This window comes from Rhea americana, unplaced genomic scaffold (genome assembly GCF_003343005.1).
Source record: "Rhea americana isolate MKP2758 unplaced genomic scaffold, rheAme1 scaffold_263, whole genome shotgun sequence".
Lineage (NCBI taxonomy): Eukaryota > Metazoa > Chordata > Aves > Rheiformes > Rheidae > Rhea > Rhea americana.
Window position 1 is genome coordinate 334,116 of NW_028186383.1, and position 13,782 is coordinate 347,897.

The 13,782-nt window shown below is 36.9% G+C and overlaps 1 protein-coding gene across 1 annotated transcript in view; it reads right to left on the bottom strand.

The window, feature by feature from the left end:
* Positions 1–885: 885 nt before the first annotated feature.
* DOK6 (docking protein 6) overlaps positions 886–13,782 on the bottom strand; it is a 157,624-nt gene continuing 144,727 nt past the window's right edge. The window contains exon 8 of the mRNA XM_085307761.1: positions 886–9,429. Coding sequence (XP_085163887.1) covers positions 9,290–9,429 — 140 coding nt within the window. The 3' untranslated portion in view covers positions 886–9,289. The remainder of the gene's footprint in view (positions 9,430–13,782) is intronic.

Genomic DNA, 13,782 nt, shown 5'->3' on the forward strand with positions numbered 1-13,782 from the left:
GGGAAGGCATCATTAACGCCTACAGCTCAGTTACCAGTTCCACTTGGTTGGTTAGGAAGGAGCATCAACAGCCTGACAGTGAAAAGCACATTTTGCTTAGCCTTCATGGGCACAGGAGAATAAGACTCTAGGCTCTTCTGAGAATAATGTGGACAGAAGGCTTTTCTGAACTACTTGAGTGAAAATAACATTGTGCAGTTATCCTACACTCCAGCTAAAAAATTTTAAAACCTAAACAAAAGGTCTTTTAGCCTAGCACTGAAGACGCAAGTTGTTTACAATGTCAAATGCCATCAGAAAACATCTCATTTTGGTTTTGTGTACTCCTGAACACAGACACATACACACTACAAGGGGGTATATCTTTTTTTTTTCATTCACTTGCTAAAGGATTTTGGAAATATAGATGCTTGAATGTGAAGTTGATGAGGATACACAGAACTGTACTATTAATAAATTGTTTTATTTCCTGAGTTATCAAATGCCATAGCAGATACTTCTAAATTGTGCACAGCATTACAAGTAAAACCCTGTAGCATTGGGATGTTTCTTTGATGATCTCACTAATAAATATCAAAATACCAAAATGATAATGTAATGAATTTGATTACATTTAAATTCTCTGTCAGAACTCCTGATACAGAAATATCTATTAACTGAGAAGTTGGTATTGTTTCATTGTTTTTAGAGACAGAATACAACCCTAAAAGGGAGAGGTTGAGGTTAAGTGCTTGCAAGACCACACTGCTTTTTGTATTTCTGGTGATGCCCTTATTTCTTGTCTCCCCTGGCTCCTGTAGCTTTTCTGTACTTTTCTTTTTTCAAAATAATTGCTTATTTTTGAGATTCACGGAAGGAGGAAAAAACAAATATGTAGTGCACATCTTTGCAGTTATTTAATCTTTTTAATTCAAATTCCATAGACACAGTACTTCTACCAGGATAGTTCACAGGGAAAATATCACATCACACATAGCATAATAAGAACAATATATTATTTTTTTCAATAAACAAACCCAAAGCAAAGCTTCATTCTCATACTGTCATAATATCAGTGAACAGCAGCTGAACATAAGATTGAAACAAATAAAAGCAAAAAGGAAAACAACCCAAACCTCAACCTTATCAATATTCACATTAGCTTACAAGCTAGTAAATTCTGCACACAAGAAACTTCCAAAAGTGTCATTTGAAATGTAACATATAAACTCTTTAAATGTTTGTAGTRTGGCAGGACTGGACCCAATAAGAGTCAATGTGATTTGCCAGGGTTTGGATATGTAAATTGCCTTTCCAGTGTAAAATAGTTAAAAAAAAATGTTTCTTTTCAATATTTTCTGTATAGTTGTCCTTTTTTTTTTTTTTTTTTTTTTTTCTTTTGAAACTTTTACTTTAGGGTAAACTTAATCAACAGTAATTTGGAAATTTTATCCTGAGCATTTATTGTGCTCTTTCTTTCTGCACTGCTTTCCTAAATAGTTAAAACAAAAAAAAATCAAGCAAATAATATGACACAACCATAGTTAGCAGCTGGCTCAGAATACTACCCAAACTGTTGTATTTTTGCTGCTTTAAAACCTTAGAAATGTTGCTGAAAGGAGGTTAATATAATAAAGCACACTTCTATTAAACAACTGACTCTTGAATCATTGGATAACTACTTTTCTTGTAGCAGTAAAATGGACCTATATGATTTTAAGAAAAGGAAAAGTAGATTTTTTTTTGCCTGATAGGGTACATAAAAAAGGTAAATGTCTAAGTCCCATATTCAACGGAAAATTCTGTGATTTGTACTACAAAGTCCTTTAACAGCTTAAACTCATTATCTCTTTAAAAAAAGAAATCTGAGAAAAAAGAATATTTGAAATCAGTCTTTGCTGGGACTTCTGAGTGTAGGAGAAACACTCACCAGAATTTGGACCCACAGAGAAAATATTAAACTCACAGTTTATRATAGAAAGCGAAAGTTTGTGATAGAAAGTGAAAGTAAGACCAGTATGTTACATCATCTCCAGTTATTCTCCTTAAATATGTTCCTATACTTTAAAGATTTCTGTGTCCCTATAGTACCTTCACGATACTGCCAGTTCTCCTTGTCTTCATGTCGCCTTTGGCTGTGAGTCTTTGGATAAAACAGGGTTGCTGTTAGAAAACAGAGGACACTTCAAGGGCTGGACCCACCGCAGACCGCATGAACCTGGATTCCTCCGGGCTCCCGCGTTAGGCAGGGTAGCGCAGCATGAAACCCTCACTCCCACCAGCAACCTGCCCTAAATTTTAGGCACCTTTTCTAATAGGCACTAAAAGTTTCTCAAGCACGCTCAGAAATAACTAGTTTTAACTGCTTGCGCTGAGCAACTTAATCATCTAACTCCTACCYTAGTCTTATTCCAGGAATAGGGGAGGGGAGGATCAATGCAGCCTATTTAAAGGTTAGGTGCTATCAACATTTTCTAGTTAGGTCGTAGGTGTGGATGCTAGCAAATTCCTGAAAGATTAAAATAAGAAATCCGACTTCAGAGAAAGAAAAGTGTTCAGAAGACTGACCTCGCTGTTGTCCTGTTTATTCTGTTTGTCTCAGCAGGGTTTTTTCCAGAATTGATGGGAGAAGCTTTCTCACAGAGGCCTGTCACATCATTTCCTAATTAGACRCATAAGGCTGGAGCACCTGTGTACATATTTTCATCTATCATAAATGCAGATGCTGCTATTATCACCTTGAGTTTGATTGGCTCTGAAATACTCTAAATCAATTTTAGTAATATCTTGCAGTAGTAATTCCACAAAATCATGTGATGGCAGTAGTGATGTGCTGTACAAAGTACTATTATTTAGCATCTGTATTGCATAAAGTGCTTTAACTCGATTGCTCCATCGTTCTTCCAGCCATGCTAGGGAAAGGGGGTCCAACACTATTGTGCCCACTGTTACAGAAAAGTTTGGCCTGTGAGTTGAACAAAGCACAAAACACCAATCCTTGTAAAGCCACAATAATTTGAATGCTCCAGAAAGAACCTTTTTGTATTCGACATGACCCAGTGCTATGCACCTATAATGTCTCCTAAATTCTCYTAATCTTTTGAGAGATTAAAGAATCTGTTTTATTTTTCCTTGATTTCTTATCCTATCTTTTTTCTTCTGCTTCATTATGCTTCTAAAATCTTCTTCTCTCTCTTTTTCTATGATGGTGTTTTTCAAAGAGCCAAATGGAACTGAGAGCAGTGATAAAAGGTGAGCATACATCATACTTTGGTAGGAAGTCACAATTCTGTTTTCTATATTGCCCGTTTTCCTTACAATCTTCTTAAATCAGTATAACTCACAAAAAGYAGTTCTAGAACATAAATAGCTCCTGCCACAGCCTGTCATCTAAGGAAAATCAAGAAAATCAATAATTAACATCAACAAGGGCAACTTTATTTTCTATCATTTATTTTGTTTTAGCAGCAGGAGCAGTGATGAGAATAAACATCTAACTGTAATCTTTAGTTTTGTAATTGGTATCAAATTGTCAGAACAGTTGGTTAATCTTGTGTTATTTTATATGCCTATTGCAATCTTGCTATCATACAATGCAAAAAATTGTGAAAAGAAAGAAGTAGCCWATACTAAAAATGAGAGTTAACTTCATTTATGTCAAGTACTGTTAAATAGAAACAAAAAAAACCTACTGTAAAATGTATCCATTCAGTCCCAGGACTGTAAGAAGAAAATGAGGTAAACACATTTAACCTCATGAAGGGTTACTGTACTCAAGGAAAAAACACAAAACAATGAAGTCTTAACCCTTCTTTGGGACTATCAATGTAAGATTTTAGAAGRTTTACTGCTTCATCTTAAAGATTCAGAGCTTGCATTCAATTAAAAAAGAAATCTTTTCTCCATCATGACTTGCTGCACTCATCACACCAACATTTTAAAATGCTCTAATTTTAATTAATCATCCTTAAAACTCAATTATTCTCATGTCTGTTTTAACCATATCCATAAAAGTCTGCCATGCTGCATATGAATGCAAAGATGCAAGAAGCACCTTTGTATAGTGAAACTTCAATTTTCTCGAGTATAACCAGTTTATCTGTGGATTCCAATCTTCAGAATCCACGGGTGAATCGGTGTCTAAGTGTAATACCATTCAAATAATCGCTGAGTACATACCGCCTTCCCATAGCACCTTTTACTGTCTTGTAAGGCTTGGACACAGAAAGACAAACTTCTTATTATAACATGATACTCAATATACTTTGACATTTCTTTCATTCCAACAGATGCATGTACTTGTTCCCAACATAGCACATCTTTTTATCTAAAATCAAAAGCAAAGATTATTTATTTATAATATCAAGAATATACACTATACCCTATATGGAGTTCAGACTTTGCATCCACAAAATTAATACATCAAACCTTAAATCCTTCAATTTTGAAGCTGTGCTACTACAGTGCTATGCACCATTCTTCTACTAACAAAATATAGGCAGGTACCCCACTAGTTGTCTATGRTGAAAAATATAAGGTTCTAATATATACTTGCTATGTAATAAGTTATCTTGGAAAGAGTCACAAATAATTGGGATAATATATGCAAAAACAAACTTTCCAATGCTCTTGGATCTATTCCTATAACCAAACAGTAGCTTTCTGCACTTTCTCCACTATCTGCTTCATTCTGTTTATGGATAAAAGCCACATTTATTCCTTTGCAGTATGTATAAAAAGGAGCTAAATACAGTGACACACTTGCATATAGGCGATGCTAGATTTCAAGTTATAAGGGGTAGCAATTCAAGAGATGGATATTTTGACATGGAAAACTACCCTGTAGTTTCTAGGTTATCAGTTGAAAACTAGCAAATGTGGCTGGTGAGCTAAACATGAATAGGGGTTTATATGCTGTGGACTGATGATCTTTGTCAGTTCCTAGTGCTCTAATATCTGAAAAATCACTATCCTTTGTGGTAACATCTACTACACTGGAGAGCAAGAACTGAACAAGCACAAAGTTCCGATAAATGCCATTCAGTGGTCTGATTAACATCCTTTTTTATCTTTTGCCATGAACCCATAAGGGTCTTTACAGTCTGCCTGCATGTAGCATCTACTAAATAAACGGTGCCTGTAGGYGTTTAAGTTATTTGAATAATCTAAATTATTGCTAAAGAGAACATTTTAAAAGATTTTTGACCTCAGACATTTAATTCTAACTCTTGCCCCAGCAAAGTCTTACCAGCTTGCAAGACTTGATTAGATATGTGTTTGTAGCTTCTCAATGTGATTTCTATCCCCAAGTTGTTAAATAAAAAATTTCCAGAAATACCATTGCAGACTTTTKCCTGAACAAAAGAGAATAGCTAGTCTAACAAATTTACTTGGTTTGTCAATAGATTTTCACACTTTCCTTGCTGGATTTTGAGGAAAAAAGTCAAGAGCATAATTTTGTTTAGGCTACATACTTGTGAGATACTGGAGTCAGAGCCCACCAGACAAAGTACAGCYTGAACATTTATTCAGGAAGACTGCAAACACAATGTTTTAAGACATTCTTCTTTCTCTTTGCTTTAACACAGGCAAGCAAATTTGTTCCGAAGAATATACTCACAGATGATCTAAACCATTAATAATATAACGTAGCTGCTTTAGAAGGGGGGCTACTCAATTACCTTGGCATCATGTTTATGATTTATTACCTATCTCCTTCAATTTCTCCTTTTCTGTGCCAAGTGAATTCAAAATCAAAAGTACCAGCATGCATCAATCAATAATATTCACAGCAAAGAGATATTAGTAGCTACATTTAGTAATGTTGTCTGTKATTTTTTATAAGAATTAATATCCAGTTATCAAGGATCATGTTTTAAAATGTAAAATCACAGTTACAGAAATATTTTCATCTGACTCTTCCTCAGAACTGAAGACAACGGCCTTATGTTAATTTTTTTCAATGCACTAACTCTAAATTTTGTTTTCAGTGGTTGCACCTGGTTACCACTGAAGACATTTGGTTGCCCTCCTGCTCTTCACAGCGCATTAGCTAGAAACAGAGAGCTCTTCTTTGGTCAGGAGTGGGCGTATTATTATCTGTGTGCCTTGCGCATGAAGGAAGCCGAGACTTGAGCAGGGACCATGGGGTACCCAGGCATCTTTATTGCCCCTGTTAGTCTCTAGGCAGGCAGCTCTACCACGGGTGCCAAAAGAGTYTCCTTCTGGCAGAACCACTAGGAGCTGGACAAAGTTGTCTCAGTGGGGAATCGCTTGTATTATCGACAGGCATATGTCAGGAATTAAAGTAATTCCATGAAAACAGAAAATTCTGGCAAACTATTGGTCTGGTGCCTGTCTGGTTCTCATGAAGTTTTTCTGAGGAACATTTCTGGAAGTGATACAAATACACAAATTTTACAGTGGTATCATCTGCTGTTCTGGACTGCCACAAACGGCAAACTCCACCTGCCACTGAATATCTTTGTGCTCCAGGTGCCCAGTTTCATTTCACTGTGTTACAGGATACTATGAAGTTGCATACTTAACTTTCAGTGTGGATGTGTTCACTGTCTGAAAGAAAAACATGTTCCTGGTAAGTCAGTTTTGCTTTTTGTTGACTCAATTCTCTGGCTTTGTCCTRCAGTTCAGTTTTCTAACTGCTGCTATGAGATGACACTTCACAACTTTTTACTAATGCATAGCAGCATAATGTAGCAAACCCAAAATATTTAGTAAAATTCCTCTAGATAGCTAATCCTTTTTATTTTTTGTTTTTGGAAACATTATCTACATTTTCATTAACTGAACATTACTCATGCACTGTATAGGAAGACAAACTCATCTGGGATAGACAGCAACCTTTCTGTAGGAAATGGAGGGAGTGCACTTCCATATAGTTCTTATGTTCTTATCGAAAAAACAGCTAAAGGACTAGCTTTAGAATTTAGATAGGCTTTTAATGTGGGCACTGAATCTATAAAGCGATTCTGATACTCTCCAGTTTTCCTTTTTCCTGTTTTGGGGCCAAAAAGAATATATAAGCATTAAATGACCAATATTTAAGCCACTAAGAAAAATAGTTACAGATATAGTTACAGATACAGCATAGAAACCTGCAAAACATACTGGAAACTTATTCCAAGGAATTTTTTAAAAAATGTATATTTTTAGGGCAAGGAAAATGATTACACTTGCATAGAAATACAAATAATTGGTCAGTTCCTCAAAAGGTGTATATTTGGTGAAGCTCCATTAAATAACAGAACTATGCCAGCTGAGCATCTATCCTTTTGTATCACACTTTGCATGCAACATTTGCAAACTGGAAATTTTCCCAAAGCAAAATGTCAGCTACATTTTTTTTTTCTTAAATGAAAGTGTGAAAGAAGCTTCGTTGATGGGTACAGCTCAGAGAGCACCACAGGTACAGCTCCCTGCCAGCGTGAGAGAACAGTTTTTCATTACTGTGTTAGCTCATCAAAACTTTCTCTGTAGGGAGCCATTCTATTCCTGAGTGTGGCAGCACTGTGAGAAGGAGAAGAGGTAGTGAATGAGACAGGAAAGGAGAGCAAAAATAAAGCTGGTTGTGGTGGGGTGCAACTGTTTCACTCAAATGGATCACAAAGCTTTTTTATTCAGCAGCTGCTCACTGAGTGTAGAAATCTGTATGTTTGTAAGGTCTATTAGCCTGTAAAACGTTTCGAGAAAAGCTGGACATACTATATCAGTAAATGTTTAATCAAATGCAGAAATTTATTCTCTACTTTATTATACTATATATATGTATATGTGTGTGTACATATAAAACAACCCAGTAGCACTTTTTCAGTTAAATTATAATAGATAAAACTGATTGTTTAATTGGAAAACAGTCTATGTGTCTCTTTCTTGACATGCTTCCTCAACCTGTCCTGAGAAATAACTAATGAGAAGAATTCCTCTTGCAATCATGGCAGCGGGGTCCATCCCAGGAACAGAATGCAAGGGCTGCTCATACAGTAGCAAGACAGCAGATTTTTCTCTCCACATTTTCAAATGTTTCAGGGCATCGCAAGAAGTACATAAATATTTGATGCCACTCACAAGAATCTAAGTATTTAGAATAGGTAAAATTTGTTCGCTGCCTACAGGTATGCCTTCCAACTTATTTCCTCCTTACTGATTACAAATAACCTTCTACAGTTCATTTTTTAAAGGCATTTTCTGAAGAAAGAAAACTTCCATTGAGATGTACTCATCATCCTTTTCAATGTAAACTGATACCTGATCCATGTTCATAGAGTACAGAATATGCATCTAAAACAARTATCTGAGAAAGAAACAGAGAAAATCAAAGCAACACTTACCAGAAAGACAAGACCAGARCTCAGTTTCTGTACCATATCTGGCCCACAACATACAATACGAGATTGTCAGTCAGGAATTCAGCCCACATTTATTTGTCTGAAGAACAGTTTTCCTGCTGTTTGAAGTTATGCTTGCAGGCATGACTATTTAAACAATTTGCAAACGAGAAGAGTTCTTGGCAGTTCCAGGGGATCTACTTTGCTGCTTATAATGTCAAAATGCATCATCATGAGCAGCTCTTAGAGGTATTCATGGGAGTTATGTGCATATTAGTAAGGGAAAGATTTGCGTCCCAGGAATTTAAGGTTAGACACACASTAGGTAGTAATCTTCTCTTAATGCACCAAATTCCATTCTCAACAAGTAACTAAGTATTTGCCTGCTACTCCAGTACTTATTGGAGTCTGATCCAAGTAATACTCGACCTTCCAAATAATTAGCAACTTTACTTGATTCTAAGGGTAACATCTACATTATCTATGCTGTTTATTTGATTGGCAGCATTTCAACAATTCCAGTTGGAATCAGTGGGCTGCAACAAGGACCTAAAAACATTATCAGTGAAGATGAGCGGACCTGACAATGAAGATGGGTAGGAAGACCCTAATGTCAAAATGCGTCATCATGATAGAGTCCAGAGCGGGCCTTCTCCTGTCATGCAGAAACCTTCACACCAACACAGTTTCAATTGTTTCAATCACTTTCTTACAACACAAATGCTTCCCCTCCCCCCCTTTCTAAACATATTAACAAAAGGAAAGATAAAATAAATAAATAATGACTTAGCCTCTGCTTCAGGGAAGCTGCTTCTTCAGGGTTCAATCTTTGCTGTGACCAGGTTGGAGCTGGCAGGCCTCAGTTTTCACTGCAAATTGTGGGTGCAGAGGGCACACGTTGCTTCCTGACCCTGGTGGCAAGCTCCAGGCTACACTGTCTCTCCCGGCCGACCGCTCTCCGGGTGTCATTGGATGAGGCCTGAGCTGTAGCTGAATCCGTAGCTGCCGGCCAGTGCCAAGGACTGCTGGTGCTCCTCGTCCTGCTCCGAGGGGTAGCTGGGAAACGTCTGTGCCCGAGACACCTTCCCTGGACCAAGACTGTGACCTAGAGGTCAGAGATAAGAGTAACAAATACCTTACAAAATGTTATTTATAAAATTTTGCCATAACTCTCCTCTCTGAATTTATTTGGGTCCTGTTAGTCACGAGCACTGGGCTCCAGCAGACTGATTTGGAGTTTCCTGGCCCATGGGCCCATCGGTGGGGAGGGCCAACCTCCGAGGCTGCGACGAAGGCATCTCTTGCTGTACCAGCATCACTGCCTGGCTGCCACCCAAGCCTCTGCACAGAGGTGCACCGGCCCAAGCAGAGGACTGCGCCGAGACATAGCGCAAGGAGGGGCTGCCTTCTCCKAGCAGACCTGGCAAACAGAAGTCACTGCGCTTTCCGTATTTTCCATTGAATGTGGTGCTGCCAGCACGCGCTGAGAGCAGATCTACCATGCTGGGCTCTTCTGGGGCTTAAAAGGAAGCTTTTTTTGCCCACGTCTGAAGCACAACTGGAAAATAGATGCCTACCAGGAAAGCTAACCAGACCCAACTCTAAAAATAATTTAGAGTCAGAATTTTCCTTTTTTCTTTTCTTTTTAATTTTCAGAATACCACATCTATATATTTGATACCTTGTTAATCTCAATGATATTTGATAAAGCTGATAAAGAACTTACTTATGCACCTCTCATGTATCTGAAGCCCTGCTTACCTCAGAGAAGTGATGCCAGTGGTTTCAGAGAGATTAGTAACACAAATGTCATTTCACAAACTTATTGTCGCTAGAATATAGGATGTTAGTTTGTGTCAGGTAAACACGCACAGTCATTTCAAGATCAGCCTTGAGATGGGATATGGTTTTTGTGGGAGAACACGGGTTTGGAAGAAGTATATCTGCGATCTTTTCTCAGAAGTCCTACTGAGTTTCATATAGTCATGGCTTGTTCACTCCCAGTCGGGGAGGTGGGAAATGATTAGTGAAAAATCAAAATAAACCAATGAYAAAACTTAGAATATGGCTCAAATGATTATTATCTACTCTGATCACTCACCCATTGCAAAATACCTTTTTTGGCAAAGCATATATTTTTATGCCGAATAATTCACTTCACATTGAAACATTTCAAAATAACTGTCAGTTTGCTAGACTGACCTACTAATACTGGAACTAAGAATGCTGCTGACTGCRTTTGGCAAAACTTTATCATTAGTGTTGTACTTGGAAAAGTCTGTCTTTTTTAACAGCTGTTACTTACTGCCTGCTTCATGAAAAAAAAAACAACTCAGTTCACCCAAAGATGATATATCAGTGGCAATACTAGAGCCAAGAGAGAGAAAAAACAAAAACAGCAAAAAGAGAGAAAACCCACTAAATGAAAAAYAGAACAAAAGCTACATCTCAGTGACACTGGAGACAATAAAAGTATAGTCCGAATTCTCTTTCATAGTACGATAAAGCAGAATGATTTCTGCATGTATATCTGGATTATTCATTCACTAGATTAAATTCACATTAGCTATCAAAGCCTTGACTGAGATGCCAAGTTTAAACATTTTCTGCTTCAGGAAGTTTTTGCCTCAAATTGAATTAAAATATACCATAGCTATAAGGTCTGAGCTGCAAACTAAATTACTGAAAATCCAGATAGTAAATTGTCTGAGAATAATCTGAAAATAATCTGAAAAGCTTTACTTTGAGCAAATTTTAACTATGGAGTTTAACCATTGAGTGCTTTACACATTTTTACTTCTATTCAGGATTTGCATTGCAGATAGTGTTAGGGTTTTTTTTTTTAATCAGTACGAACCAATCTATAGAAAGTTGCATGGCTGTAACCACTGTTAATTTTGAGTTTCAAATCAGTCATTTTTCTTTCTGATGATGTAAGGCTATGTTTTCTTTTTACTCAGAGATTAGAATCATGTAGTCTTTAATGGCCCATAGGGAACTTTTCATCCAGCCACATGACTGGTTCTGCAAATTTGTTTCCTTCTCACCAATAAAGATCATTAAAATATGTCAAGGTACAATTTTCTTCTGTTCAGTTAATGTATCAAAAAAAAAAAAAGTAAAATAAACAAAGAGACTCTGCAACAAGAAGCAAGACTAGAAACACTTGCCAGTCAAGTGTGCTCTGTCTCTGATCTGACTAATTTCAAATTCCTTCACCAGCTCTGGTAAAGTGATTAAGAGCTCCCCATCCTAAATTAATTTCTAGCCAAGGCATTAAGTCTACCTCTTAAAATACAGAAGATGAATTGAACATACTAGGTTAAGAAGGAAATTAAATTCAAGTCTTCCATTTCCTGAATGTATACTTTAGCTGCGAGCGCTTCCCTTACTGATCTTTAAAAAGAAATTTGTAGCCACTAAATCTCACAACAGCACTGATTTAAGCCATTCTGCAACCAAAGGGGTTAATGAGGCTAAGTAACTTCTTCCCTGGCTGCGTATGCGCTCAGACAGGGAGACTGTCTTAGATCTGAAGGATTAAAAGACGCTGAACAGAGCCACAAAGGCTAAGACACCAGGGCTCAGTCCAAGCCATTATTTTCACAGAATGTAACATTCACAGAACACATGACATTACTCTATGAAAATAATAATAAAAAGAATAGAGGACAGATCAAATGAAATGAGCTAGCTATGGCAAAAAGAGGATTTGTCAATTTAGGAAACTATATTACCACATTCAAATAAAATGGATAAAAATATCTAACAGAAGTAAAACAACAAAATAGTGCCATGGTTTTCAGGTTGACTTTCAAGTTGATTTTCAGTGGGAAAATTTCCAAATTTTAGGGTTTTGTTCATGCAGAGTTTTTTTTTTTTTTTTTTTTTTTTTTTTTTTTTTTTTTTTTTTTTTTTAATCTAGTATTTCCTAGAGGGGAAATTTTAAATTATAATCTACTATTTTATTTGCACTCTTACTAAAAATTATTTCAATACTGATCATCTTACCAGCCTTCAGGGTCTTAACTATTGCAGAGTCTCCACAGCTAAGATTTATATTTTGAATCCAAAGATACAGGAAAAGTTTTTGAAGGAAAGAAATATATTCCACAGTTTTCTAAGCTTTTGCTGGAATATTTGCTGTGTTATATTTGGGTCTTATCAGGATAAGGAAAAAGCAGCAGAACTTTGTGGACTTTGCAGTTCTTTGGTGCCACAGCAGTTTTCAAGAATACTAGATACACTTTTCTGTACAGTTCTTCTGAAGTTAATGTAAGAAGAATTTAAATACCACACACTTCGTGACYTGAAGACACCAGGAAAGGTGGTGGAGTTTTCTTCCTGTGGCTTGCATAGGATATTTCTCTTTCCTAAGACAGGACCCTGAAGAAGCTGCTTTTATTCAGTCTACTTTGGCCTTTTTTTCACATTTACTTCCAGGATCATAGAACGCAATGAAGCTACAGTCCAAACCAATTAAGTATGGATGGATCATAAGGATAATTTAATGTAACCTGGCAAATTAGACCAAAATTAGATTTTTTTTTGATCTTAATTATGCTGGAAACAGAGGCAGTATACATACGGATCTTATTTCATGACATCGTACTTATTTACAACAATTCTTTAGAGGAAAAACCTAATCGTTTCCTAGTAACAGAGTGATGGATGTTTATATAAGTAGATCGATCACAGCTTCCAAGAGAAAACCTGCAGGACTGAGTTTTAAAAAAAAAAAAAAAGAGTGAGAAAGAGAGAGAGAGTGATCCAGAAGTATATTTTAAAAGCTACCTTAGTGCTGCTGCTTGGGAAATGTTTCTCTCTGGGATTCAGAATTCAAAATCTGAACCAGAAGGCAGGCGCCTGGTTCACTTCTTTTCTAAAAGAAGACAGGATCACACTTTTCCTTCTAATACAAAAATTCAAGAGATTCTTTTATCTGACGTTCTCCGCTTAGAGCACTCATYCATGATGTTCAAATTCTGGTCGCAAATGCTCTTCTCTGTCGGGGCAGGGTTTGACATTGCACTTTCTGTAGTGGAAAATCAGCTGAAAATGTCCCCTTCCTCTTCTGTACCCATAGGGCTGTCCCTCAGTTGTGCCCTTGCAGCTATCTGAGAGGCTCCTTTGCAAACTGCAGCCCTTTGGTGACCTGGTTTGCAAACAGCCCTACCAATCATTGCCCTGGAGCAGCACAAGCAGCCAAGGGCAAGAGATGGGGAGATTTTTCTCAGGCTGGCTTTGGTGCCGGAAAATTTGTTTGGGGAAATGATGACCTGAGTAATACATATCCAAATTCAAGAGAATTATATTGCCACCAGACTACTGACTCTTTTGATGTAGGATCACTTTTGAAACCCTGTGGCTAAACTGTCCTACTACAGTATCTAAAATATATGTATATTTTTACAGTACAATGATTAAAAATTAATAGAACCAGAGACTCCTGTGTTTC